Source organism: Lepisosteus oculatus, chromosome 15, assembly GCF_040954835.1.
Source record: "Lepisosteus oculatus isolate fLepOcu1 chromosome 15, fLepOcu1.hap2, whole genome shotgun sequence".
NCBI classification, from domain to species: domain Eukaryota; kingdom Metazoa; phylum Chordata; class Actinopteri; order Semionotiformes; family Lepisosteidae; genus Lepisosteus; species Lepisosteus oculatus.
Window position 1 is genome coordinate 2894950 of NC_090710.1, and position 23370 is coordinate 2918319.

General features: G+C 45.0%; 2 protein-coding genes across 8 annotated transcripts in view; one reads left to right on the forward strand and one right to left on the reverse strand.

The window, feature by feature from the left end:
* Positions 1-5751, forward strand: part of rev1 (REV1 DNA directed polymerase) — a 55868-nt gene extending 50117 nt beyond the window's left edge. For all 7 annotated transcript variants that reach the window (XM_069178884.1, XM_069178880.1, XM_069178881.1 and 4 more), the window contains 4 exons: positions 918-1117; positions 1623-1773; positions 3628-3730; positions 5316-5751. In XM_069178884.1, coding sequence (XP_069034985.1) covers positions 918-1117; positions 1623-1773; positions 3628-3730; positions 5316-5427 — 566 coding nt within the window. In that variant the 3' untranslated portion in view covers positions 5428-5751. The remainder of the gene's footprint in view (positions 1-917; positions 1118-1622; positions 1774-3627; positions 3731-5315) is intronic.
* Positions 5752-7695: 1944 nt separating this feature from the next.
* eif5b (eukaryotic translation initiation factor 5B) overlaps positions 7696-23370 on the reverse strand; it is a 38677-nt gene continuing 23002 nt past the window's right edge. Inside the window, exons 9-24 of the mRNA XM_069178879.1 lie at positions 23237-23305; positions 21900-22216; positions 21306-21413; positions 20704-20814; positions 20021-20088; positions 18996-19137; positions 16797-16928; positions 16059-16241; positions 15790-15951; positions 14987-15118; positions 13990-14121; positions 12141-12217; positions 11720-11884; positions 10752-10890; positions 9993-10154; positions 7696-8454 (exon numbers count right to left, since the gene is read on the reverse strand). Of these exons, the coding sequence (XP_069034980.1) occupies positions 8347-8454; positions 9993-10154; positions 10752-10890; positions 11720-11884; positions 12141-12217; positions 13990-14121; positions 14987-15118; positions 15790-15951; positions 16059-16241; positions 16797-16928; positions 18996-19137; positions 20021-20088; positions 20704-20814; positions 21306-21413; positions 21900-22216; positions 23237-23305 (2207 nt within the window). The 3' untranslated portion in view covers positions 7696-8346. The remainder of the gene's footprint in view (positions 8455-9992; positions 10155-10751; positions 10891-11719; positions 11885-12140; positions 12218-13989; positions 14122-14986; positions 15119-15789; positions 15952-16058; positions 16242-16796; positions 16929-18995; positions 19138-20020; positions 20089-20703; positions 20815-21305; positions 21414-21899; positions 22217-23236; positions 23306-23370) is intronic.

Here is a 23370-nt window from a genome sequence, read left to right on the forward strand (position 1 = left end):
ACCTCTTCAGTAAGGTACACTGTGATTCAAAACTTAAATAACACATGAAGCTTGTTCGGTGCTAAATTCAGGGTCTTGTATTCTATTGATGTGCTCAGGCTGTTCAGGTTGCCCTTGTGTGCTCTTCAGTTGAAGTCTTTGACACTTGTTGAGCTGTCGGGAGGGATGTGTCACCTGTGGGCCCCTGGTTAGGGTTGCCATGAGACATGACGTCGGTTTGTGAACTGGAAAACTGAAACAAAAAATATCCATAACTAGTGATGTACAATCAGAGAGTTGTGTTTTCTAAGACTTTTATTGTCATTATTATTGCTTTGGAGGTTTTTGTGGTGAAATGCCAAGGTGCCCTGCATCTGGACACTACAGTACTTCTGAAATTGGCACCTGTGTCAGAACACAAGATGAAACACAAACGAGACGAGGGCTTTCAGCCCATGTACAGTAGTTTGTTTGGTTTATAGTACCTATTTGATCTCATCCAGCTGTTTCTTGAAAGAGACCAAGGTTCTCCGCTTCAACAGTACAGTACTTCTGTGTGGAACATGCTGGGTAGCATGTTCCATACTCCCGCCACACTTTGCGTAAAGATATGCCTCGTTTGATACTTCCAACCTGGAAATCCAGAAAAGATTCACTTCGGTGCACTGCATGATAAGTATTTGATTTCTCTCTTGGTTCAGCCAGGTCAGGGGTCCATCACATCAGCACACCACCTCATTCAAATGGGAGTAAACCAATGAATAACACAAAGTGTCCAGGTTATATTTTCTAGGACCAGCAGTGGTTTCTGTGCCAGCTCCAATACCTTCTCTCAGGATCTCTAGATAAGGACCAGCTTGCAGAGAGTGAAAGGTAGAATTATCAGCTACATGTGTGTCAGGTCTTGACGCATGTCTTTTTACTACTCCGCCCCCCAGTGGCCAAGAACTCCCTCCTGCACCTGAAGCAGCCGGCGGCGAAGACCAAGAGGCGGAACAAGAAGAACCCAGCCAGCCTGGCCAAGAAGGGCCAGAGCCCCCTGAAGAGCAGGCTGCTCCACAGCCCGGCCAAAGGCAGTCCCCAGAAACTGCTCCCCGACCTGCTGAAGCACGAGAGCCCTGCCAAGGACAGGCTGAAGGTACTGCTCGAACCCCTGCAGCCTTCTGGCTTGTTCACTGCAGGGCTCCACTCCTGCGGGGGGCTGCAGAGTTCCTCCTTCCCACCCAACAAGTTGGGAAGTGGATTCATTTATTTACTGCGCTTGTCCTTGTGTTCCAGGTTTATTTGTACTAGAGCTCTGATCACGTCTGTTTAAAGACAGTCATATAAAATCTGCAGGGCTTCACCCTCTGAAGACCTGGGGTGATGAAGTTTCTGCCTCTTATTGGCAGCAATGTCCACTAATTATCAAGATCACTGTTGTTAAATGGGTCACATTTTAATGATCCTGAACTCCATGTATTTCCGTTTAGCCTGGTCAAAACCAGGAGTTTTAGTTAGAGATGTCAGATATTCTCAAGCTAGTGCTCATATTTCTAAAACTCCTTACTGGTTGACCTCTGTAAGTTTGGCTCACAGAAGACAGTGCTGTTTTTAGCAGGCTCCCACCAGGTGTTAAAAGTGATTTGTTTCGCCCCTGCTAGCTGGAGTCAGGCCCGTCCACATCCTCCTTGAAGCCGGACCCCCAGGAACAGCTGTCCAAGCCGGTGGCCCGGCCGCAGCCCAGCCTGGCGGGTGCCATTGAGCTGCCGGACATCAAGGTGCTGCTGAGACAGTGGGTCACAACCATCTCAGGTACAGCGCCTCGTTGCGCAGATGATGAAAACAGAGGTGCTGTGAGGCTGGTCGAGAAATCGGTGATACTACGTCTTTACACTTGCATAGCACTTTTCTGGACACTGCACTCAAAGCGCTTTAAAGGTAATGGGGATCCCCTCCACCACCACCAGTGTGCAGCCACACCTGGATGATGCGACGGCAGCCATAGTGCGCCAGAACGCTCACCACACACCAGCTCTCAGTGGGGAGGAGAGCAGAGTGATGAAGCCAGTTCAGAGATGGGGATTATTAGGAGGCCATGATTGGTAAGGGCATATGGGAAATTTGGCCAGGACACTGGGGTTACACCCCTGCTCTTTTCAAGAAATGCCCTGGGACCACAGAGAGTTAAGACCTCCGTTTTATGTCTCATTCGAAGGACAGCCCCTTTTTACAGGTCCATTAGGACCCACACAGACCGCACAGGGTGAGCAGTATCCTCAGCTTTTCCCAGGAGGTCTCCCATCCAGGTACTGGCCAAGCTGACATCTCTGCTGAGCTTCAGTGGGCTGCCAGCTGTGAGTTGCAGGGTGAAATGGCTGCTGGTTGTAGTACTGTAGTCATTGAGCCTTATTGTCTAATATATTAATACATACCTTAAGCTTACAGTTTGCAGAGCCTGCCTTATAAAATGTCTCTTAAGGGCACTTTTGTGTATTAAGGTGATAGAACAGGAAGGTTTAAAGAATAAAGTCAAAATTGTTCAGAGCTGGCAGGAATGGCTTTCTTTCAGTTAGCTACTCAGAAAGACCTCTTTGGCCTCTAAGTCTGCTTCAGCCAAGGTGGCCATTGAGGCCAAGAGGCTCCAGTGTTTGAGCCACTGTAGTTAATGATCGAGCAGTAAACCTGTAGCAGCTGGAGGTCTCTTAAAAAGGCAGGTGGATAGACAACAGCTCCAGCCTTCCGTTACCAGGAAGCCTCTTTTAGTGCCTGTTCTGGGAAAACCGGACTACACCCTGTGTGGCGCAGGAAGCGCTGGGAGAGCCTGGATCCCCCAGCCAGCAAGGAAGCCAGAGCACTTGAAGGAAACCGTCATGGCCACTGGCTGATCATGCAGCTCTATTCCACAAAGTGGCAGTGGGAAACAAAAAGAATCTTTGAGTGGAAAAATATTTGCACAGAACTGGAAATACAATGTTCTTGAAGATCTTTATTTCAAGCTGGATATGATATAAAGATGTTGGTGAATGTACATACAAAACTAAAGTTCATAGTTATTCTTAATTTCAATTACCTATAATAATAATTGCTTACACTTATATAGCGCTTTTCTGGACACTCCACACAAAGTGCTTTACAGCTAATAGGGACTCCCCTCCACCACCACCAATGTGCAGCATCCACCTGGATGATGTGACGGCAGCCATAGTGCACCAGAACGCTCACCACACATCAGCTATCAGTGGTCAGGAGAGCAGAGTGATGAAGCCATTTCATAGATTATTAGGAGGCCATGATTGGTAAGAGCCAATGGAAAATGTGGCCGAACCTATGCATTGTTTTAAAACAAAATGTCTTCATCCATTATTACAGGTTTCAGTGGAAATTCACACCTTTAAAACGTGCTATCTATTTGTTTCAGCCCCTTAGTGTCATTTGACTTTCACAGTTTTTTATTTTAGAAACACTAAATTTACTCCAGAAATAACAATAGAAAAATCAGACAGGAACACAGTCTCATTTTCCTGCTCGGCAAGTCCTACAGGTCCTACAGTCCTGTAGGTAACTCCGGGTTCTGCATGTAACAGGTGTGTTTGATGTGTCCAGCTCTTCCTGTACAGCAGGAAAGGAAGTGATGTCGCTGACTGCCTGTGTCATTTCCTGTTTCAGATCCAATGGAGGAAGACATACTACAGGTTGTGAAGTATTGCACTGACCTCATAGAGGACAAAGATTTGGAGAAACTAGACCTCGTCATTAAGTACATGAAAAGGTAACATGATTATTTTCCAGAGGTGTGGTCTGCTGATTTCTGATTACTGGTTTAAGTTGTCCTGTAAAGGACTTAGAAGCATTGTGAATTTAAAGTTTTAGGCCTCATGTTAAACCTAGAACTGATACAGACAATTAAAGGAATTGGACAGTAAAGGAATTGTCAGTAGGTTCGCCTTATTAGTATATTTATATGGATTTAAATCAAAGGTTTATTATTAAAAAAAGACATTATTCAGATTGAATATTCCTAAACACTACGTTCTATAGTGGGGCCGAGGGTCCACCCAGAGGATTTTCCATCACCCCAACATCAATTCAGTATATTGTAAAACTGTTGCCGATCACGCCAAAGGAAATACAGACCCTGAAATGGAGTAAACTCTCCAGACTGTGGGGCTGAGAGGCGGGCATGACCTCTCTGGCACTGTGGGAGCGAGTCCCTGATGTTGCAGGTGGCGGTGAGTCTGTCCAGGCGGGCTGAGACGCAGTGGAAGAGCGAGGCGCTTGATGATGCTTCTTGGCCGGGAGACAGTTGATTGGTTGTAGGTGTCTTTTCACCCATACAGGTGCAGTCAAGCGTATGTTTAAGTTTGGACACGTTGCAACTCGTATTGACCCGTCAAATTTATTTTGAAACCTTCATAAAACTTCATAAAAAGTTTTATTTTGAAATCTCCACAGAACTGTAGGAAACTTTAACCGTATGAACACACATGTCCGAACAGCACAGGACAGCTGAGCATTCAAGTGAAAATTGCAGGGAGTAATGATGAGATTTTTAAAATGTTATTTCCAATCATATGCAATCTAAAACCCCAGTACCTCATTTATTACCACTGTTGTATCAGAACAGTGTAAATGGGAGATTTCCTGTGTTTTACCCTTGTAGAATCTGGGTCTCTCACTTTGAAATATTAAAGTACTTTTCACCTTTTTAAGTAAATGTATTGGCTTCGTTTTAAAATGTTGTGTGTTTAGTGGTGTGGAGAGACTTCCAGTTGCATTCATTCAAATCACGCCCTGCTGATGTTCAAATCCTAAAGTATTATTTAGTAATTCCTGAATGTGACCCTGGAAATACTGTTCTAAATTGGTCATTAAACCTTTTGCAGTAATTAAGCCTGAATATGCATATATATATATCGCCAGTGAGTATCAGATTATTAAGTATCACATAAATCAACTAATGTGAAGTCATTCTGGTCAGTATTTCAGAATGAACAAGTTATTTCATTGGTATTAAGTGGTATTAAGTGAATGGCAATGTATTTCCTTTTTTACACCCTTGTAATACCTTGCAGCAAAATAGATTTTGTAACGTTTTAACAATTCTTTATCCCATAGGAGCCCAACTCCAGTCCTCAAGTGTCACTGTCCAGCTGCAGTCTGTTTAAATGTCCAGCTTGTTAAAAACAAGGAGGGACTTCAGCTTGTCCAGTTAAGCAGATAACGAGTCCAGATTGGCAATTGCGGGCTCAGAAGGAGAGAGACAGAAACCTTCTGACTCTCCAGTACTGGAGTTGCCCCCTATTTACTGTTCATTCAAAGGACAGCTTCAAGCAGAACCTCTGTTTCCTTTCCAGGCTAATGCAGCAGTCCGTGGACTCCGTGTGGAATATGGCGTTTGATTTCATCCTGGACAATGTTCAGGTCGTTGTTCAGCAGATCTATGGCAGCACACTAAAGATCTCGTAGGAAATTCTGTACCATACTTGTAAAGAAAAGGGAATTGAGAGCCTGGAGCTCATTCTCTTTGCTGTGCCATAAATGCTTGTGAAGTATTTGCAAATAGCATGGTAGTAATTCTCTTTGAAAAATGTTTTATATTGAAAATAAAGGTGTTTTGTAAATTTTTTCTTTTGCAAAAGTGCCAAATTTGTCAGTATTGCATGTAAATAATGAATCAATCCTTCTCTTGTAGCATAGATCCTATTTACAAAATGGTTGTTTATAAAGTTTTATGGATTTTTACAGTGCAGTGTTTACAGCTGTTTAATAAAGAACTGTATGTATGTTTTTCATCAGCACTCTTATTTTGCAACAGCGCTCTAAATTGCCAAGCTGTCTCGGTTTATCATTTACTGAAATCGAAGGAAGAGCTGCTTAAAAGTTATTCTCAAAAAATGGTTATGCTGAAGCAAAACTGCCATGTTAAAAAATGTTCAGTGCCCTGTCTGTACCGAGACTGTAAAATGCTAATGAATGCAAAGACCTTGTGCTGTATAATTGGGAGGGAAAAATGACTAACTGTAGCAATTTGTCACGTTTTAGGAGGATGTGTCTTTTTAAATAATGAGCTTGGCATACAGCCATATCCGCTGGTCTGTATGCTAGACTCATTATTCAAATAATGAGACTGCAGTCTTACTGAAGACAGAAGCGATGTACGGAGAATTATAATCCACAGCGGAGACACTGTGTGGAGGAGCTGGAATGTAGTCACCGGTAACTGAGCTTTTGAATTGGGCAGTTTCAAGAAGACCTAGATGTTGGCTCCTTCACTTTCTCATACAGCTCTCGCACAATGCGTGCTCTAACACTGCCACCTCAAACCCTGGAGCTACCCCATCCAGCAGCTTTTGTGGGTCAACGTTAAAATGACCCATTTCTAGATCAGGAAATGGTTGATTCTATTGCAGTCAATTACACAGGTAATCCCTATGGTGACGCTGCCTGTGCTGTGTTAAACCTGACTGGCTGGAAGGCCAGTGAGAGAAGACATCCGCCTCCACTTCCTCATTCTTCCCTCCATGGAGCAGTGAGTGAACCGCAGCACAATCACGTTTGGGGAAAAACACCCACCAACACTTGATGTTAGCAAAGACTGATGAGTATGAGGGAAGCTGACAGGTAAAAAAACAAAGCAACCAACTTCAGAATCTATAGTGAGTGGAGGACCAGAGTCAATGAAGTGGCCACATTATAGAATAGGAGACTGCATGGCTAAGGGTCATACCATGTGCTAACCCCCAGGCCTGTTCTTTTCAGTTCCTACTGTATTTACCGGAACTCTCTCAAGCTGTTTAACTGTGCCATTGCCACTTCATGCCCTACTCTCTTCTGTTAGCTCTCAGAAGTGAATCAAAGCTGGCTTGGAGACAGGCCTGTGATGTGTAACCTTCAAGGAAAACCAGGTAACTGCTATCAGTGGTGCTGGTGGACCAGTAGGTGGCGCACTTTGGTCTGGACCAGAATAATTAAAGCACTGCCCTTTTGAAAGTGCCATCCTTCAGATGACAGGTTGAATTTAGATTATAACTACATGGTCATGGAATATCCCACAATACTGTGTGTAAGAGTAGGGATATTAACCCCACTTTCCTGGATTAACTTGACTTGGAGTAATTAGGGCCTCTCCAAAGTTCTCCTTTATAATTATAATAGCCAATTTCTCCCACTTCTCTACCTCACCTATTGTGTAGTAGGACTGACTGACTCATCATCACCCATCTTAAATGTGAAGTGTAAAGAATCTTTGGCTTTACCTTACTTTAAACATACCTGAAATTAAGTGCTGAAAACAAAGTAATGAGACGGGACAATTCTCAGTCTTAACCCTCTTTAGAGATTTGGTGCATTACTGCATTGCAGAGGAAAATGGGATATTGCTTTGACTGAGGCTGTAATGTCACTTCTACGGTAACAGTGATACCCTTGCAAGCGTCTTTAGGACATTTTAATAGGAAATGATTATGGCACCGGCTTGAGGATTCCATGCTGTAAGTATGACGAGTGTGGAAGAAGGAATGACCAATGCAGTCATCGATCCACCGTTCCTCCAGGACTTGCTGCTACTAAAATTGTGCTCTAGGATGAATTTTATAAGAAAGGAGTACAGAGTATTTTGCACAGCTGGCACCGTCATATAAGAGCACTACAGCTGCTTTTAAGCAGGTTTCTTAAGTACCTTGTAAACTAAGAGAACTAAGACAACTGGCTGGCAGGTACAGCAGGATAAGCCACAAGAGTACAACTTGCTCTTTATTTCTCTTTAATTGATTACAATCTGGATTTCGTTCTCCGTTTACCAACAGCTGTACAAGCACATAAAAGGCTGCAGAGTTGTGCATCTTTTATAAATACATAATTTGGACATTTCAAAAATGGCGTTGGGAATGCCTTTTCCTTCTAGTTAATCCTCTATAAAAATTCTCTAGGCACTGGCCAGGACGTGACGGGACAGGGAAGGAGGAGGTAAGAGCAGATGGGGATTTAAAAAAAAAATATTCAGAACTAAAGAGAACGGCATTTCAAAACCTAGCAATCTGAAACACTGGAAGTTCATCTCAAACGTCAAGAACTCTGACGAGTTTCAAATCCCCGTCTGTCCCTCTGTTCCTCCCCTGCTCCGTAGAGAAATCCAGGGGAACTGCAAGGGGTGTCTTAAAAACAGCAGCCAGGTGAGGAAGAAAAATCAAAACGACAACAACAGGCACGCTGGAATTGTGTGTATGCTGTAAAACTGTCACTGTCAAAACAGTGGGAATAGTTTGGTTTCTCACAGAAAACAGTTCTTTTTCCCCAAGTGTCATGCTCCCAGCTGCGTGGTGCACCCACCACTGTGCTGGAGCCCCAGTCGGTCTCTCTCTCTCTCTCTCTGCGTCTCTGCCCTCTTCAGATGATCTCGAAGGTCTTCTTCAGCTCCATAATGAGCTGCCAGTCGGATTTCTGCATCTCGTCCCTAAACCAGTCCTTCAAGGCATCGATGGACTGCCGCGTTATCTGGTGGGAGGGGCAGGAAAAAATCATTGATTTGCGCCTCTGGTCAGGGCCGGACACAGGGGCACTAGTCAAGATCTTGGAAAAGGGCTCCTCCAGATCCAGATTTGCACATAACACTACTATTATCAGCTCACAACACAACCTTATTATACCACTTAGAACAATTAATTACAACATTAGAAACTTAATAAACTGCTTTGAAGAACACATGATAAATAAGTAACAAACAAGAAGTACACATCTTACAAGGATAACGTATTTTAACATTAAAAGTAATAAATGGGAACATTAATGGTAATGGTAATGATGAACAGAATCTGTTACTTCAAAATATAGCAAATCATAACTTACAAATTACTGCACTGAAACCTTTAAGGAATTACAGGAATAAATATGCAATTAAATATGAAATAACTGCACTCAACAGCAAGGGACGTAAGATCAGTAAAGCTGAGCAGATGGGAAAGTTTTATAAAAAATGTTCTAGAAATCAATTTGCCTAGATTTTCGGGAGGCAAAATCATCAATTATGTCTTTATAGGACAGCTGTCGACAGACTGCGTGATTGATGCTCATGATGGCCGGTCTCCACTGAGACGGTCTAGTGCCATGGTAATGAAATGCTTTGGAAAGCTCCACTGAGCTCCTGCAACCCAAAGGGCTACAGGTTGGGTTTAAAATATTCCCATTTAATGAAACACAGGAGAAACCAGAAGGGGAAATAAATGTATTTTAATGCCAATTATGTGTAATTGCTGAACAGTGTTCTGTACTGTACATTAGCTTTCACGCTTCTGTCTGGCGGGGCAGCTCTGATTTTTAGCCAGGCAACCTACACAGCATGTTTACAATTGTGGAAAACGTGAATCTGTTAACTTGGTAAAACACCTCAAGTAGTCTACGTGTCTAGCTTGTGGCTCGTCTACCATTCGGCAGCTACGTGGATCTGACAGACTCGAAACCAAATGAAAAATCAGTGGCTTGATTAGGCGTACCTATGTTTTGAGATTGCTTATCCCATTCTTCTTTTTGGAGCTTCAGAAACATATTACGTACTCAATTATGATTGGCCATTTTATGACTGGGCTTCCATTAGGATAATCAACAGCAGCAACAAAGAGCCACTACAGGGAATGTTTGGCTCACACTTCGATGTGCCGATTAAAAATATACTGTATGTGGAGGGGGCCCTGAGTTGCAGTCTCCGAGTTTGCCTTTGCCCAGGGCCGGCCCTGCCTCTTGCACTCCGAACATCACCCTTTGTGAAATCGCTAAAAAAAAAAATCAAAAGTCAGCTCCAGCTACTTCCTTTATGAGAAGACACAAAATTTGAAAGCTTTACAAGATTAACTCGCAGAGCTGTAAACTACTGCCTTCGTGTTTTCTAAAAGGAGACCGGCAGTAAATGTGGGAGCTGTATGACCCTGCTCCCACCTCTTCACACCTATAACCTTCTCTCCCACTGGGCAAAACCTGGAGGGTGGGGATGGTGGTTTGAGCCTCATCACAGGCTGAGGGGGAGTTATCTGTGACTGTACCTTGCTGACAATGAAGTCTGTCGCTTCAAAGTGGCGTCCGTACATCTTGGGCGACTCTCCAGGGATGGGCTCTATTTTCACACAGATCTCCTGCCCTTTCTTGGCAACGTCCACAGGCTTGTGGTTGATTTCAATACTGGTGACAATCCCAATGTCTACAAACTGCAAGAGAAGGCAATTCAGAGGTAAGACAGGTCCCCACTTCTTTCAGTGAATGTTCAATCACCTGCACCGTCCCTGGGTGCCCTCAGACTCTGCATGCAGATCAGAAAGAGCTGATTACAATGGAATACACACCGTTTCATCACTGTTAACTATCTACAATATAAAGGAAGAAAGATTACACAATTCACTTTTTCCCCCACTGCTATAGTGAACAAATTACACTGCCTTAAAATGAAACAAATAGTTTCTGCATTCAGTCTTGTTGTCTACTAGAGCATTTTACTGTAATCCACTTGAATAATTTGCTTAAGAGCAAGAAACTTTACATTGTATAAAATTATTAAATTCTTAATTCACACTCCAAGGAGTGACTGCAGCAACCTCATTTTCAATTTGAGCCAGACAGGGCTTGTGACCAAAGAATGATGCATCAGAAACTCCCTGTGTAAATGTCAGTAAAAGGACTTAAATCAGATGCTTCGCACTGAAAAGGGACTGGATTCTAACTACACAGCGCAGCTCAGTCAGTGACCCAGCTAGACAAGGCTCTTCTCTCGGCTCCGTTGTAAACTGCCGTGACAGGACTCCACTCACCGATTTGCTTGGCACACAGACCGGAGTCCCCTGCCGTACCACCCCAGCTTCTACGGTCACCCCCATAACTATGGGATCCCTAGAATTAAAGATGAACTGAGGCAGGATCCGGAGCTTGCAGGGAAAAACAGCAATGTGCCTGGAATTAAAACACAGGAAGACGAACACAGTTAGCATTCAGTTTTTAAAGAGCTAACTTCATTTGTTACATACAGTACTTTCCTGATATGGGATAATGCCATCGAGTTTTGCAAGTTCCTAAAAAAAAGTAGTAAAAAAAGACCAGAACTAGACAGCCTTCCTTACATTTCCACCAGTATAACTGGCCCTTCTTTACACAAGGGTTGTGGGTGCATGAAATGACATGTCAAGTCATGTTGTGAATTAATATAATTTGTTTCCCTGGGAACCCTCAATCAGCAAGCAACTGTGAAGATGATGAGCAAGATGGGCCAAACACCCTTGTCTCACTTTTCACCTTTCTTATAAATCTTATAAAAAGATGATGTTTCTTAATCCACATGATCAGATTGTTTTTTAACTTCTTCCTGCTCCAGTTCACACGGATTTCCTTCAGAGCACCAGGTGATCACAATCCAGTTGTCCTTTGGAATGTGTCCAGAGCTTGAGATGAAGCAGTGAGGGGAACTGTCCTGCATCAGGGGAGCTGTATCACCAAGACCCGAGAGAGAGTGCTGGCGGACTGACTCTTTGGCCTTTGTGGCACAGGCGCTTGGGGAATCCCAGTCGCAGTCGGCCAGTGACATGACCCGAGACTCGAACCTGTGATCAGCGAGCTCAACCCGTACCTGGGTGAGCGCTTTCACTGGATGGATACCCCAAGAGTAATTTCTTAACTTCTTGTTCCCAATAAGCAGAGGAGCGGCAGTCTTCCACTCTGGGTCTTTTGTGACAGAGAGCACAGGTTTCCAGGACTGCAAGAGCACTGCTCTTTCAGTGGAACTTACTTGAACTCGTCTTGTTTCTGTTTCTTGTAGTCCTCCCTGTATTTCGTGAAGGCATCGAATAAGTGGTAGATAATTTCGGCGCTGAAGATGCGAACCCCTAAGCTGTCGGCAAGCTCCTGGGAGTCTCGTTCCACCTTCACGTCGAAAGCCAGGATCACAGCGTACCTGTAACACAGAGCCAGACCTGAGCCTGCAGGGGAGGTATTATCTGCGACGCAACACGCTGCCCCCTCTTCCACAGAGGAAACACTACAGCATTTCACTTTCTTACCATTTGGGAAACTTTAAATTTGGCAGGTCCTGCCATCTTTGGCAAAGCGGTACACCGAGTGTGTCAACGCCCTACAAAGGCTCAGCCATTTAATGCTAACTGTAACAGTAGTGGTCCAAAAACATTTCCAGCCCAGAACTGTGTACTCACTGAGGATCATGCTCCAACATAGTCGATGCTTTCATGACGTCCTTCTTGTGGACAGGGCCAATGTTAATTCCAGCATACTGTAAAAACAAAGACAAGCCATCTCAAGCAGCAGTGACACCCAAACAGTAAAATAACAACAGATGTTCGAGCAGGGAGCTGCAAAGGAACAAGCAGATGTTAAATCCAACTCGGTGGAGTAAAATGCACCTTCACACACCTGAGAGAGGCTCCACAGCCTAAAGATTACGTTTCTTTTCCTTTCTTTTTACTCTCCAGTCCGGGACTGACCTCTCTTGTTCCTTGGTAACAGCACCTACTTCACAATGTCGAGTCAAGAGAGCGGAAACACCACGGACTGGCACTGCATTCAGACAGAGAGGAGGAGATGTTCGGTGATGGGATGAAGTCCATACCGGACTCCAGTGCAGAAGTGGATGACCTAAAATGTTGGGAGGGCCTCAATCCTGGTCTTGGGGGACCTCTGTGGGACCCATGGGGTACCCCCATTTCTTCCGGTGTTTGTTCCAGCCAAGTTCCTAATTACCGGCTATTACATGCTATTGTTCTATTTGAAGTACAGGCATCATTCCATACAAATGTGCGAGTCTTAGAACTCCCCTCATTCAGGCGTCAGCTGAAGAGCAGCCAACAGGATCTCCGGAGAAGGAGTCACTCCTACCCGTGTCTAATCATCATCAACTGATCATCTAGCGCTGCATAAAGAGAAATAAGACCCCAAACCTGTAATAATCAAATTGAGGACTACATAGTCATCTGCATGTTGAAACTACTGGAAAAATAAACTTCAAAGTAAACAAAAGTCTAAGCAAGCATGTAGCCCTATAAGAAACTAAAAAAAGATTACCAGCTCTGCTGGAAAGAAGACCAGCAAAGACTGGGCTGTGAAGCACTGGTCCAGTGACTCACAGTCTAGAGTTTATTTCAGTGAGCGCAGGGTTACGTGCACCGAGATTACAGGACTTTCCCCCACCAATGCAACCCCCGTGCCACTGCAGGGCTGCCTCGGCAAAGCTGGTACCCATCACAGCAGAATATGCAGCTAGGGTGGACTGAGGCAAGGGGGCATCAAGAGCCTGGCTCAAGGGCAGAGCAGCCACGTCCGCAGTCAGGACTAGAGAGCCGCACCTGTCTCAGCAGAGGGTTACAGATTTTCTTTCAAAGGAAAAGAAGAATGTTTCTTCAGAGGTGGATTCTATGACACAAAGAAGGGCGAGGGGAGTGATGCAGCTCGCAGATCATTTTCTCATTGGAAAGAGCGTTTCGGTGCCAGGGCAGTCACTGTTTGTGCATTGTTCCTCTGAAACCCTAACGGATAACTCGTCAGTACTGTTTAGATCACATAAAAATTTCTAACCGTAACACCGGTACAGTTGGGTACCAGTTGTACTTCATAAAAAATGGCTACAGACAAGTTTTGTGAAGACGGGGACATTCTGCATCTTTAACGGTAACAATTTCTCTCTTAGTTTGACTTGTTTTTTTTTACAATGTGCTTCAGTACCAGCAGTGGAGGATGCAGAAGGTACACAACAGATGTTGTTTCAGAAATACTCTCCCCTTCAGATCAATGCGTTATGGTCGCCTCATCATGGGCAAGCCCAATCCACACATAACACTACGCTCCTCATGCTGGTCCCAGGTGAGTGTGCGTGACAACTGTACCTGCTTTATAAACGGCAATGGATTTATGTAAGATTTAGCTAGCTTTCAGTTTCAGTATTTTCTACATTTCTCACCATGCACCTTGCCTGTGGAGGTCTGGTAGGGCTTCAAGGCAGCGTTAGCAGATGAGGGCCCCTCTCTCTGGGCTTAGCAAGGCGGTACTTACTGGCACTTTGGAGGTGCGGAGGAACTCCAGCAGGGCCTCCAGGGAGCCCAGGGTGGAGGCCTGAACGTACACACCCTTCTCCTCCAGCTTGATGGAGCTGAGCGTCTGTTTCAGCTCGCGGACCAGCTCGTCCTAGAGCAAGAGGAGAACCGCTCTGAGTTCGGACTCGAAGTGCGTGTGAACAGGAGAGTGAACGAGTGTGAGAGTGAAAGGGAATGAGAGACTGAGTGTTAGTGGGTGTGTGCTAGTGAAAAAGAGGGAGTGGGTGAATGAGTGAGTGTGAGAGTGAAAGTCTGAGTGAATGAGTCTGTGAGTGAATGTGTGTGGGGGGAATCCTTTTTCAATCAGCCCTTAACCTCTCGTATCACAAAGCAGCAGAGGGCAGTAACAATTAAATTGAACAAACCTGGTCACTGGAGACGTTTACTACAGCACCTCCTACAGCCTCTAAACTGGTAGCTGGAATTACCAGTGACCCGGTGATGTTCGGGGGGTTATCAGATACAAGGGAATAAGGAACTTTGTGCAGCTTTCTCGTGTACATTACATCTCATGTAATGGGAAGAAGTCAGCCATCTTAATGTACATGCCACACAGAGAGAAAGGAGTGTGAATCGCAGCGCTGGCCTGGCAGAGCCGCCGGTCTGGCTACTTAAATGGGTGGAAGGTTGCATTAATTCAGACCAAATTCTGATTCCTAACTCTAACCTTCCCAAAACATAGCTAGGGTTAGGGTTAGAATTATTTGAAAACATAGAGGATGTTTGATGGCATGGTTGTGTTTTAGGATAGAAGGGATCTTTAGGAAAACTGATATTTCAATGTTATCTTCACCTTTTTTTAATTGCCTATATGGCTCTATACACTGCATAGCCCTACATGGGAATGTTGTCTAAATTGCCCGAAAAGCAAAAGTTTGAAAGAAAGTGGTTAAACTCTTCAAATCGTTGCATTTGGCATTGAATGCACTGGCATTTCATTCATTTGGAAGGCCTACCCTGAGCACCGGGATCTCGTCCTCCCTGTGGGCGACGAGCAGGGGGAGGCCGGCCAGGGTCTTCTCCAGGTCCTTCCCCAGGATCTTCACCCCCTGGGCTGTGGACACCTCTTTGTGCTTCTCGTACTGGTTCTGCAAGAGCAGGGAACACACAGGGCAGGCTCCGTCAGACAGGGCGCCTCATTCTCCGGCAGGCGGGACAGGACGGGATGCGCTTCTTTCAGCAGGCCGCCGCCCTGAGCTCTACACATCTACCTGCATCTTCAACAGCCAGAACCAACACATGGTCTTAAACACTGGATCGCAAGAGCAGAGCAAAAATGTTGCTCTTTTATTATAAGGTAGGCTGTTAAAACAGTTGTTACAAGAACACAAGAAAGGTTACAAATGAGAGGTGGACATTCAGCCCACTCAGTTTCCTTAGTAGTTAGCAGCATACTGATCTAAAGATCTCATCTAGCCATTTCTTGAAACAAAGCAGGGTATCAACAACATAGCTGGGCAGCTTGTTCTGTTCTCCAACCACCCTTTGTGTAAAGAATTGTCTCCTGTTCTCAGTTTTATATGCACATATTTTCCAGAGTTCTATCAATAAAACCAGATGAAGCTATATTAATAATTTTGGTTGTATTTGTAAATATTTTTCTGCAGTTATATTAATAGGCACATCAGAATTGAGAGCTGTTGAGAGAGGGCAGCTGACAGTGACGCTCTCTATTGTCCGTGCCGGGTCAGGGTCCTAATTCAAAGAACCTGTGGCTCCGTTTCCAGGTATATAAATATTAACTGCAGCTACTGCTTGCCTTGACTCGCAGCTCTTTGAGTGGCGGGGGCAGCAGGAGCCCTCTGATCTGGGTGACGATGGGCCCCTCCACCCCGGGCACGATGATGGTCTCGCCCTCCCGCAGGCAGCCGTTGATCAGGATGACGTCAATGGTGGTGCCCATGCCCGGCAGAGCCTTCACCTGCGAGCGACAGAGACGGGGTCAGGGGATGGGCGGAGAGGAGAGCCCTGCAGGGCGGGCCCCTCGCTCCCGCTGGCCTGCCGGTACGAGGGTTAGCCCCCACTCACCTCCATGACCTGCGCGCGGAGCTCGTCGGAGTGCGCCAGCCTGCGGGTCAGCAGGGTCTGGGTCAGCTCCACCAGCAGGCCGATCAGGTTGCCCATCCCGTCTCCCGTGTGGGCGGAGGTGGGCACCAGTGACACAAAGGTGCGCGGGTCCTTGTTCTCATGGAAGAGGGTGGCATTCAGGCCCTGCAGCAGGAATTCCTCATTAAGGCACACTGTCTTGGACTGCCTGCGCTCGAGCCATCAGAATCTTTACGCCTCTGCTGTGTACCAGGCCTGCCCCCAGCAGAACTAGGGTTACATTCAATTTCAAGATTTTTTCCTTGACAATCTAGCAAAGCACTATTTCATATATAATGCCAGAGGTTGAACAGCTTTGACTGACTCTTGCACTACAAAAGTGACTGACTGCACATTTAATGTTTGTCATCATTTCCACCTCTTCACATTTTCTATCCAGAAAACAGTGATTTTGTAAAACCCTGTGTTCCACAACTCTTATTAAGAGATATTTGAGGGTAATCATTCCAAAGCTGTGTTTAAATACAAGAAAATGACATACGTCAGTATGATTTCTAATTTAATGCCGGTGGTATTAGACTTATACCTACACTGGGGTGGAGGGTTAGCAGAGAAACTTGAGTCCAATTCACTTCATGGTTCAAATGGTAAAACAAGTAAATGAACTCAGGAGCTCCCTCGTGACACAAATCACCTAAAACACGTTTCCAGGCACCGAACCTGCTGAGCAAACTCCACGATGACAGCCTTGGCCCTCTCGTCAAACTCGTCCTTCGTGTTCTTCTTCTGCTTCTTCAGCGTGGTCACCACGTCCGTCTCCGGGCTCTTCCTCCAGTCGTACAGCCGGTCAATCTGAAAGGCAGAGACGGAGAGCCCAGCCCGTCACTTGAGGGCCGGTTCAGGACAGGCCCTGGGCCTCTCCTGAGGATTCGCAACGGGAGGATTTCATTTTCCTCCACTGATCGCGTCAAACGTTTGGCCTTCGCTTTCGTTTTTGTTTGCCTTAGCTAGAAAACGTGTGATGATTAAAACCAGATTTTGTTTGCAATTCAAATGACCCTTTTTCTTTTCATTCCTCTACAACTTGACAAATCCACATTTTTACCAACCCTTCAAATCTTAGCTATAACTCCCATTACTAGCAGGGACAACATAAAACATCATTCCACCTGTACGCTGTCACATCTATGAAAAAGAGAATGGAAGGCAGTTCTGTACACTAAGCATTGTGGGAGTCTGGAACAAGCCACCCAGCCATATTGTTGAAGCCGATTCCCTTCCTTCAAGACCTTTGTATCAATCCAAACGAGTCACATGGGCTGAAAGGGCTCCTATTGTTTTCAGATAGTCTGACATCCTGTTTGCATTTCCTTACACACTGAACTCATAGAGCAACGCCCACTGTCAAAACTGAGAGACCACCCCTAACGGGTGCTGTCAGACGCAAGGCAAGGACACCCTGCCAGTCTACAAACCCAACTCGGACATCTCATCAGTCAACAGAGTACCATTGCGTTGGTACTTCCACTGACAGCCAACAGACCACACACCATATAGCCTTCTCTGTCCTGGGATGAGCCACTAAGGAATTCCTCAGAATGTAGGTTTGACCAGCATGATGGGTTTATTAACTTTCAATATCATATGTGCATGGTTTTTTTTGGATTGTTATGGTTTTGCACATTTTATCAAGTGTTAATGTGCACACATACAGTACGTAGATTTCCTGCAGTGTGCAGAGGCACTTCACTTAACTACATATGTGAGACAACCTGATATGTGAAACCGCTGCTATACAGTTAATGAGGGCAGCAGAGCAGAGTCAGTGGTGAGATCTCTGGGGGCTGTGGGTTCGAACTCCAGTTGACTGCTGGGTTTGAAAATCACTAAAAAGCATCTTTAAAATGAATACTGTTTTGTTCTTTTCACTTTTGCTCATGTGTAGACATGACATGCTAAAGAGATATACTGTGCAAGTCCCATATCATCCTGCAACTCATAACTGGCAACCCACTGAAGCTAAGCAGGTGTGAGCCTGGTCAGTACCTGGATGGGAGACCTCCTGGGAAAAACTAAGGTTGCTGCTGGAAGAGGTGTTAGTGGGGCCAGCAGGGGGCGCTCACCCTGCGGTCCACGTGGGTCCTAATGCCCCAGTATAGTGACGGGGACACTATACTGTAAAACAGGCACCATCCTTTGGATGAGACATAAAACCGAGGTCCTGACTCTCTGTGGTCATTAAAAATTCCCAGGGGGTTCTTGAAAAGAGTAGGGGTGCAACCCCCGCGTCCTGGCCAAATTTCCCATCGGCCCTTACCAATCATGGCCTCCTAATAATCCCCATCTATGAACTGGCTTCATTACTCTGCTCTCCTCCCCACTGAGAGCTGATGTGTGGTGAGTGTTCTGGCGCACTATGGCTGCCATCGCATCATCCAGGTGGGGGTTCACCTTGGTGGTGGTGGAGCGGGGTCCCCATTACCTGTAAAGCACTTTGAGTGGAGTGTCCAGAAAAGCGCTATATAAGTGTAAGCAATTATTATTATTATAAGTCATTTAAAACTGCTACATTAATAAAACAGCGAACATTTGCTTGTAGTTCGTCTCACTCAAGAGGTGTGGGAAAGCACTGACAGGATAAAGGTTTTGTCCAATTGTTTAAAACTTGTCTGTAACTTTTTCTTTCTAGACCTCTGGTTTGGACCAGTCAGTGTAGTTCCCAGAACAGAAGAGGTTTTTTTTTTTTTAAACGATGTGAAAATCAGGTGACTATTTTTAAAATTAAACAATAGGAGGTGTCTGACCCAAAAACCGGCAGTAGGTTTAGAAGATGGAAGCAGAGAAGAGCTGGATTAGAGTACAATGTACAGCCGTGTGTACAACAGTGTGACATCTCAAACAGGTGCCAGAGCCACCCACCTTATTAAGTGCAACAATAAAGGGGCATTTCTTCTCCTTCAGCAGGTTGATGGACTCCAGGGTCTGCGGCTCCAGGCCATGCATGATGTCGACGACCAGAATGGCGATGTCGCACAGAGAGCTCCCTCTGTTCCTCAGGTTACTGGAACGAAAACGGCAGCAAACATGGACAAACCTGCAGCTTCACCGCCAAAGTCACATTTTCTGTGGCCAGACAATCAGGGCACCCCCATGCTCCCCCAGCACAAACATCAGCCATCCCTACAATACTGCTGCACCACAAGGCTCTGGCACAAGTGACACACACCAGCAAGTCAGGTCCCGCAAATAAGGAGAGATGCAGTTTATTCACAGAGCTGGCAAGAAGGCAAATACATGAGTTGTGACTTAGTTTAAAGCTTGGCATTTTGTGCAACTTGGTGTTGTATTATATGCTGGCCCAAGCTCCTCTTTTATGGTGGTTTTAATCTGAAAGGATACACTACTTATATGAAGTTCCTCAGCACTTGCAATTTATACTTGACACCTACAGTACAAACAACTATTGCAAGTATCAACCTTTGCAATTCATTTTCAGTCGCAACCTTTTCAATTTCATGATCAGATATTCCACAATATAAACAGGACATGCAGAAAAGACTGAGACAATGGGAGATGAACAACACCGAGACGGAACACTGCCCAGATGAGACACTACTCTGGTCATGCTTGAATTAATATGCATACTCGGAAATCGGCTTCAACCACATGCCTGGGCAGCTTGTTCCATACTCCCACCACCCTTTGCGTAAAGAAAGGCCTGCTGTTATGAGTTTTGAATGCACTTCTACACCGTTTCCACTTGCGTATCATTGTTCTGAAGAAATGCACTGGGATGGATGACTCCGTCAGTGCCTTTCAGGATTCTGAATACTAGAATTAGGTTTCCTCAATCTTCTCTGTTCAATACCAAAAAGGTTAAGATGTTTCAGCCTGTCAGTGTAGGACACTCTGTTATTTTCTAATTAAGAGCAATGAAATCTTACCTGAAAGACTCGTGTCCTGGTGTATCAATGATCAGCATTCCTGGGATCTTGATATTCTCTCTGTCAAACTAAAACAATTTGCGCAAAATTATTCTATTACCTAGGCAATCCTTACATCATCCCTTGACAAAGATCCTATACTCTATGAACAGCATAGTAACAGTGTATCAATGCTCTGCCAGGTCTGCAAAACTTCAAATTCAATAAATAAAGTTTAACATTCAGAATGTGTTGTATAAAATTCAACACAGAAGTCATCAATGCACTGTGAATTTTACAAGCTCATACAAGCCCAGGTTCTCCATACATTGTTAGGCCCAAAAGCCAACTATGTGCAACTATTGATTGAAAAGTTAAAATGAATGTTGCTTTATGTGAAATTGTCAATACAAGAACAATGAATTTACTGTTAAAGCATAAAGGCTCTGCAGCAACTCCATAAAGGTTTAGTTTCATAAATATCAACCATTACAAATCTATCAACCTCATAGTTTGTACCCTTCAGATCTCAACATTCTGCATGCGTCATGCAAAGTGAAGAAGCAAGTCAGAGTTTAGGCTTTTCAAGTGACAATGTGTTACAATAATCCACGACTGGGACGATTTTGTTCCTTCCAGCAGCACATTTCATATATTCATACTTCATTCCCTGGTCACATATTCATGACTGGAGACATACTCACGTTTTTCACCATCTTCGTCTGCTCCACAATGGTTTCCAATGGAACATTGGTGGCACCAATCTGCTGAGTGATGCCACCTGCTTCACTGTCCTGCACATGTGTGTGTCGCAGCTGTCAGAGAGGACAAGGGAGATGAGCGCAGTATCCACAGGGACTAACAGCTGGGAGAGAGGAGGACAGTATCCACAGGGACTAACAGCTGGGAGAGAGGAGGACAGTATCCACAGGGACTAACAGCTGGGAGAGAGGAGCGCAGTATCCACACAGAAATGCCTTAGGGCTGGCAAATGTAACTATAACAGTGGGTGACAGTAAAGGTTATCTGTTTCAAAAGCACCACTGCAAAGGCACATCAGCCTGTGTAAATCAACTTCAGCTATGCAACAACGTTGAGAAAAGATAGGCATTCATTTTCAAGTGACCTCTGGGTGGATTTTTTAGTCCTGACAGATAAAACGGGCTGTAGGAGGACCCTGCAATGAAAATAATTACGCTGAGGGTCAAACAGCTGAAAACAGTTTTAGACTTGGTGCCTCATCGAAGTCGACACAGGTACATTAAGGAAACATTGATCGCCTGCCATTCTCTGGAGAAACACGTACCTTATCCAGAATCTTGGTTTTTCCAGTGTCTACATGGCCCAGCACACAGATGACTGGGGATCGGAGTTTCTCCATATTGATATTCCTCAGGTTTTCTGCCCGTCGTTTCTAAAAAGAAAAGAAAAACAAATTGAGACAAACACGTTGGGCACACAAATAACATCAGAACTTCTTCACAATACAAAGTCTGGTCCCTCAAGCCTACTTTCATTTACGAGCCCATTTAAAACTATACTCCAGTTTTGATTTCTTTGGGTAGAATGTAAAGGTGTCCCATTCTCCAAAGAGCAGCTAACGCTGTTAAGAAACCTTGACATCTTCTACCCTTTAGCTCCTCTGTGATAAGCAAATATCAGAGATTATTAAGGGTTACAAAGAAATTTAGAAATTACAGTTAGAGAGCCAAACAAAAAACTGGATGCCAGAGCTTGTTTTACCTAATCACTTGTGTGTTATGTGTGCTAGCCTGGGCTTCCACTGCGTGTCCTGAGCAGCTAACAGCTGGATAAATAGTCTTGGATGCGGAGGCACAGTCTCTCTCAGGGTTATCCGTCTTACAGTGAGAGTGTGGCGGAAACGGAGGGGTACAGGTACCTCGATGCGTCGTTTGGCCCGATCGTAGCGCTGCTCCTCCTTCGTGCGCCCGTCGTCCGAGTCGCACTCGCTGTCCGTGCCAGAGCTGACATCCCTGCTGGTCCGCCGGTTCCTCACCCTCTTCGCAGGGGGCAGCGGAGTCTCCTTCTCCACAGGGGCTCCAACCTTGCTGCCCTCTTCCTCCTCCTCCTCCTCCTCACTTTCCTCGTCCTCCTCTTCCTCTTCCTCCTCCTCTTCCTCGCTGGCATCCTCCTCCTCATCCTCCTCCTCCTCCTGCTGCTGCTGCTCCTTCACCTCTATGTGGACCTTCTTCATCTCTGCATAAAACAGAGGTGTCAAACTGAAAACTGTGTACACACTTTGAGTTTCTGGGAGCACTCTGACATTCCTCATCCCCCACAGCGTTTCTCCACAGCAGAAGAGTGAAGGCAGCAAAATTTAAGGTCGACGTCAGCTATGACCATCAGCCATCTACGTCAAACAGATAGAGTCAAGACTAACCCTTGCACAGCGAATCTGAGCTCCTAACGTTCTTAATCCGAGCTGCTATTAACTTGCTTAATTCAGACAACCAATTGAATATTTTTACATTAATTATGTTTATTTTTTTCTTTCTTATCATAGATGTATTTTTCTTATTTCTTAATAGGTTCATGTACTGTTAAATGTTAAACCATGTACTGTGGTGTGTCTTTTACCTGCTTGCAAAGCAAATACCCATTTGGCACAGTAAAAGGAAGTTTCTTAACAGGAGCAACAGGGCACAGCGGCACAGTGCCTTCAGATATTAAAGGGTGTGCCAATGAATTTGGGAAAAGTCACATGACCAAAGTGTCACACAAGAGACTTCACGGTGCGAGTACATTTTCACGTTTGAAGGACAAACAAAAACAAAGACCATCTGAGAGCGAGCAAGCAAGAGCTTCTTAAACGCTGAAATAAGTTTGTTGTAGGCCGAGTCAAGACAGACTGATATTACAGTTAAAGGTCACTAATTTGTGGAAATGGACACACTGGGTGAATGTTAATTAATGTTAATTAATCGCAAGAGTAAGAAGATGGCTATGTTTGGTTTAAAAAGGACGTTGGGGTGTTTGTAACTGGTGGTGGGTCTTTTGAATGTCAGGTATTTGTGGGTACCACAAGAGCTTCTGCCACAATAAAGACATCTTTCACGTGGCTTCTTCAAGCCAAGTGAATTTGAATGTGCTCAGGCCAGTGAAGTGTGAGTGAGAAACACCAGAAACACTGGTCTACCACATTTTTCCCTTATGATTTAGTATGTTACCAAACATGCCCTAGCGTTTCTTTCAGAAGTGACTGCGAGGAAGACTCACCCTTTTCCTCATCGCTGGCCATGGCTTCCCAGTCATCCAGATCTGCGGTTTCGGTCTTCCGCTCGTTCGCTGGACAGAAAGCACAGGTCTGGCTAAACAGACAGCCTCAAGAACAGATGACTGTGCAGAATTTC